This window comes from Morone saxatilis, unplaced genomic scaffold (assembly GCF_004916995.1).
Source record: "Morone saxatilis isolate NCDOM2014 unplaced genomic scaffold, NCSU_SB_2.0 Contig11, whole genome shotgun sequence".
NCBI lineage: Eukaryota > Metazoa > Chordata > Actinopteri > Moronidae > Morone > Morone saxatilis.
This window is the reverse complement of record NW_023339663.1, coordinates 2,655,298-2,661,535: the sequence shown is the minus strand read 5'-3', so window position 1 is coordinate 2,661,535 and position 6,238 is coordinate 2,655,298. Positions and strand designations below refer to the sequence as shown.

At 41.5% G+C, this 6,238-nt stretch overlaps 1 protein-coding gene across 1 annotated transcript in view; it reads right to left on the bottom strand.

Moving 5' to 3' along the window:
• adamtsl5 (ADAMTS like 5) overlaps nt 1–6,238 on the bottom strand; it is a 28,483-nt gene that overhangs the window by 18,657 nt on the left and 3,588 nt on the right. Inside the window, exon 2 of the mRNA XM_035682476.1 lies at nt 1,976–2,051. Coding sequence (XP_035538369.1) covers nt 1,976–2,051 — 76 coding nt within the window. The remainder of the gene's footprint in view (nt 1–1,975; nt 2,052–6,238) is intronic.

The window sequence follows — 6,238 nt, the reverse complement described above, 5'->3', positions numbered from 1 at the left end:
AAAATTTACATCCATAATCAAAATAACGTGATTATGTGCAAAATACACACACATCAGCTGCCTTTGATAATCATTTTTCCACATTATACAAATAACACATTGTTCATCTTCTCCTTCACTATACTGTGTGATGTGTGCTTTGTACGTTTTCTTGTCTGTTAGCAGGACATCTAAAAAATCTGCAAAGATAACAGGATATTGGCCAAAGAACGACCGATAATGGGTCAATTGACCATCCATGAGAGAGATTTCTGACCTGCCAGAAATCCATCCGATCGTTCAAGAGCTCAATTGTTGATTGTTCAGGCTGTTAATCATAAATCACCCCAAGTTGAATGTCAAACTGCAAACTCAAATTTGGCTGAGGCGACCACTTTGGGCTCACAGTGTCTGCCTAGCTCAGCCAATAATGTGTGTACACTTCACCACCGTTATTCACTTCACTGTGAGTTAAAGGCAAAATCGACCTGTAGTTTGACATGGTTACAACCAGCTCTTATTTATTGACTAATTCCATTTGTTCTATTTGACTTCATCTTTAACTGTCCAAATCCTGACAACAGAGACACTTCCAGTGCAGCTGTGATGATGACTCAATGCAAAAAATGTTTCAGAAATCTAAAACATCTAAAACCACTTTATAATAGTGCCATTACATCTGTTTAAAATGACTGAGTACTGAGCCTCCACCACATTCCTGTGTTCGATGTGACAGAGCAGACTAGCGGTAACCTATCTCTGTCTACGTCTGGTTATTCCAGCCGGGCATGGGGGAAGGTTGGGGGGCGTCTGCCTGACAACAAGACAAACAGTGATGAAAGATGGATGCTGCAAGGTGGTGCTGCAGCAATCAGAGCATAGAAAGACCAAGAGGATGCCGGCTTATAGGACCACTACCATTTCCAAGATAAAATACCTTTAAAAGACAAACATGCTGCAAAAACAATCCAATCAGCACGCAGGCAGACCTGCTCACATCTGATGCTGGTCAAAGGGCTGTGATTGGTTTATTATCTAAATGAGCTGGATTTTCCTCTCTGGAACCTGAGAGCAATGTTTTTTTCTGCACAAATTAGCTTAATCACAACAGTTAACTCTTAAATGTAAGAAAAAGACTAAAGGCAGGAAAAGGGGGGAGGCTGTGGGAAATGGCCTTGGGCTCAGACGGATTAGGACGACAAGGCCCTGTGTGTGTACATTCAGCATGGTGCACTCGTTGAAAAACTGTCATCCAGCTATTAGCTTTGTATATTTGCACAACACAACACAAAGGCTGACATTATGGCTGGCGATTGACCTTATGTCTACAGCTGAACTGAATCTATGTAAGAACACTTGAAAGAGCTCTGTTATAACAATTAAAATATATTTAATAAAAGACATTGTTTGTTTGCGGCTCCTTTTACTTAAATGTTATTTGATACATTCTTATACAAACAATAAATCAAGTGACAATGTATGAAAGAGTCCTCAAAATTACATCCAATTATGCAGCTCTATGGAGCATTTTAGCTTCTTTTAGCTGATTGTTTTGGTTTTTGTGGCACATTTACTGTATAAGACAAAGAGTCTGCTGCTTCCTTGTCATGTATAATAGTAAACTCAATACATTTGGCTTCAGCTTTTTGGTCCAACAAAACAAAACACAAAAAGACATTTGAAGACCTCACCTCAGACACCTTGGAATTCATTTTTGCTATTTCATTTACCAAACAATTCATTCAGTCATTAATCAAATCATTAGTTGTAGTTTGGTTAAGTCTTGGATGAGCAAATCTATCAAACTCATTATAGCTGTGTTTATCTGTGATTGGCTGATTAAAAGGCGTCCACTGCGTAGGGCGACGTCATCTGAAGGAGCTGCGGTTGACAGTCAATCCAGGTCTCAATATAGTAAGAGATGTTGACACATAGCAGAGGCATTTCTGTCGAGGCCATGCAGTGACTCGTGTTGATGTGAGGCAGTCGGACTTACGCTCTGCGGGGACGACAGGCAGACGGGAGCGACCAGCAGCAGGACAAAGGTCAGGGCCTGGCACAGAGTCAGCTTCCTGGAGACAGGAAGAGAAACAAGCACCGTCAGTCGGTTGCTAACATCACCCTTACTGTTTTACATACACAGGAATGCACAAACATAAAAGTGAAGATGTAGAAGTTGTTACAGTAGAGGTCTTTAAGAAGCTGAAAGAAAGGATGAGAGGGGAAACAAAGAAAAGATGCGACTGACACGTCAAACAGCAGAGGTCTTTAGGTCATTGATAATATCCACAAATAAGCTGCCACACTACTGCGAACCCCTGCGGGCAGGAGTCAAGGTCAGGAATGCCCCCCCATCCTGCCAGTATCATTAATTCCCCTTGCCCAGCCCCCCACCCATCCCAACAGTGTCTTATTAACTCCCACACAGCCTGAGAGGCAGGGACCGCCTGCCTGACTGAACCCCAACTCCCCTCATCCAACCCTGTCCAACTTTTGACCTCTGTTACATGAAAAGATGCTCAATTAGAATAAACAGAATAGATATCTGGTCTTTCATGCGTTTAAACATGGCAGCTTCCATGGAAGGTGACCCGCAGATTTTCCTAAATGGACCCTTTCTGGACATGTAAGTATATAAGTATATATATAAAACGTGACTTACGTAAGTACATTATAGTATTAGTAAATTTAGGTATGTTAAAAGAAATAGTTTCCTTTTGGTCGGGTCTTGTTTGGACCCTCCGTCCACCCCATCACCTTCATATGCGAACTTTCTGCCTCTATACTACAACACAGCTGAAGGCTGCTGACCAAGCAGCAACATTTGAGGACTTGGGAGTGACACCAGGTTATCATATCAATTAGGAAATTATACTGATAATGTAGATCAGCTTAAGACAATCCTGTAAACAATACCCTAGCTGACAACACTGGATTCATTTTAAGACCAAAAGCAGGATATTTTTTACATCAAAACTCACCCAAACGTTGAGCCACTTCTAAAGGTGCTACCAGATAACCCCTCCATTGAGCCTTGTGCTGTCTGCTGTGTTTGCTCTACTAGCTCCCTCGTGTCCTTTTTTTACCTCGAGGCCAACGAGAGACGCGTATTCTCCGTCTTTTTCTCCTTCTGACTCATCAAAGGACAAGTGCTTTTTTTTCTGAGAAGTGCCAGTGATTCTTGGAAGGCCCCTCTCTTTGATTGCTTCCTGGCACAGCTTTGCTGACAGCCGCAGTGTGTCATGCCTTCACGCCGCTGTTTTGTGATGGGATGTGTCATTTTTATTGAAACACTATATAAGACAGGTTGCAATTGGAAAGTTGCAACAACTTAATCTTCTCTATTTCCTTTGCCCCTCCCACATCTCGCTTCGTCCTCCATCATCTTCAAGTCTGTCTGTCATTTATCTCTCTCAGCCTGTTTTGTCTCTTTTATCTTTCCCTGGGCCATAAACACAGAGCCGCTCCAAAGCTTTTGGAGTTGGATTTTGGCTCAGTCCCAGGTCAGTAGTTGCCCCGTCCAATTAAACGATACACATCTCCCTCACACTTGGCTGAGCTGCCCTTCCCTTCAGCTCCCGTCCTGGCCTTACATGGGGGAATTCATATCAGAGGAACAAGGAAGGTCGCGTTGACCGAAAGAGGCAACGGGCCCATAAATGATGATTGATGTAAGAGGCCGTCTCGTTTTCACACAGACTTTATTTTGAAGCTGCATGACTGAAGGACCATTGTGCTTGCACGTTTGACCTCCTCAACTTTTGCAGACAATTTTCAAATTTTTCTAAACAAAGTTATTTATCATCAGACTCTTAAAAACTTGAGTCATGTAATTCATCACATCTGCATTTGTTTTGTCAGCGTCAGTGATATGCATCCATTTTGCATCAGTTTTCACAATTACACATACGAATGCTGTTGACTAAAGTAGGATGAAGCCATTTCTCTCAGTTTCACTTGATGTTTGGTTTCAGTGTTTGAACATGAAAAGACAGCAGCTCTGGTCACTGACTGGTTGGCCCCCTCCCTGCAGGGGCCCTTACAGAGGTGAGCAGGGGTCAGTCCGCCTCCTCCTGGTCTCATTAAGACTATAGCAGCACATTAGTGAATAGCTCCGGGGCAGGGAGAGGGAAATGGCTTTAATCAATACGAGACTAGTTGTTTATTTTGACTGACATTAGTCGCTGCCATGACCAAGAAAACACACCGACCCCACCCGACTCAAACAACACGAAACTACTCTTACAAACAAATAATATTCACACTGTAATCATCAACCCAATGAGCTTTCATCTAAATATGGCTGTATTAGAAATAGATAGACTGAGTGCTAACGAAACATTTGATCAAACTTTGCAATTCATTAATCAACGAACCTGGTTAAAAATGTGAAAAATCTAAACATTTATACTCTTGCTTATATTAAATGCAGGTGAAATAATTCTATAAGATAAAAAGTTCAGTTTTTAAGAATGCTTTCGCTCTGTTTATCATTTCTCCGACTTGTATTAATTAAATATCACATGAATGCAGCATCACTTCACAGTAACTTGGATATCCTACTGCGTTGGAACAATTAGTCGAGTATTTAATTCATCTTCTTTCTCTTTGGTTTCAGTTTCTTAAATGTGAGGACTTTCTGCTTTTCTCTGTTTTACAACATTGCAACAGTTGGTTGGACAAAATGAGTCATTTGATGGCATATCTACATTTAAAACAAATTTGAGTAAAAACAGTGAAACTTTTTTTGATTTGGTTTTTGATAATATCTAAAAAATAATCAATTAATGATTAATAAAGTTTTACTAAACATTTTCTGATTCCAGCTACTTGAATGTGATTATGTTCTGGTTTTCTCCTAGTCGTTAGGGTCGAATTAAAGTGAATAACTTTGGATTTTGGATTGACAAAGCAAAGTACTGGGAGATGTTACCAATAGGTAAAAATAAATAAATAAATAAATAAATAAATGCCTGTTAACAGGGACTGTTAAAACTGCTAAAACACACCCTGACAGACATGTAGCTCTCACATTCCCACCCTGCACAAATAAACAACAGTTCCACGCTGTTATCATTCAATTACATTGGAGCCATTATCGGCCTCTGGTTGGAGTGCACTGCAGGTGAGAATGTGTTCTTTGACCTTTGAGTCATTTCAGCGCAGGAGACACCTAACTGAAGATCCACTCCTTTAGTTTCTTTGTGTGGGATCTTGGTCTAAGTGTTTCTGTATGGTGACCAACAGGCATCCTTTTTACAATTGCCTTGCACACCCACCAAGTTTGGAAAAGCAACACGTCTTCCAACCAGGGGCCGGTCTTAACCTTTGACCCAACCAGAGATTTAGCTGTGACCCACCCGGCATTTGGGAGAGCCTGGTGGAGGGTCTGATGGTTATATGGAGCACGCTGCTGAATGAGTTGACACAACCCTTAACAGATGTCCAGTCTAAAGTCTCTGTGGTCAGCTCTGACCCCTGGATCTGTATTGACTATGAATGAGGCAGCAACAATCGAACACTCAGTGGCCTCGGTCAGCACGCATTACCAAAACAAGCCCCTTTGAACACAAGTGGAGGGTCTTTGTGCCTCAGCAGCTGCTACACTTGAAGACGTAGGACATTTTAGTGAAAATATATGAAATTCTATTGTTAGTCTGGACAAAACGCCCTTAGAGGATTGCGGTAAATGAAAGACAGACATTGGTATCGTGTTGTTGGTTTTCTTGTTGCCAAAATGTCTAGACTCAGCCTCTTGCTCAACCAGGGTCCCTTCCCTTCCCTTCCCTTCGCTTCACTGCACTTAACTCGCTCCTTCCACGACAGGGAGAACAAACTTGGTACACCGTCATACCTCAGGGATTATGAGATTATCTTTTCACAGCCACTTTGACTGAGGCAGAGCCTCTCAGGTCATCTACAGTCATGGTCTCACAACATGAGAAATATGCAGAGATGCACGCAAGCAATAAAAAATTAACAGACAAACCGAAGGAACACTGGAGGAATTAATCCTGCCTGAAAAAAAGACTCTTTTACACCCAAACATATTACATCTGACAGTTAAATACAAATGTTTATATTGAAACTGTGAATGTACCCGCAGGATTGGGAGTTTCTGAGGTTTTTGTCTCCATCAGCTTCATAATTACAGTTTAAAAACACTAATGGTCCAAAGGCATAGATCCCAGATCTGGATCACCACCAAAACCAAATCAATTGTTCCTTGGCACAAAGCCGACATGTCCATCAAATTCCA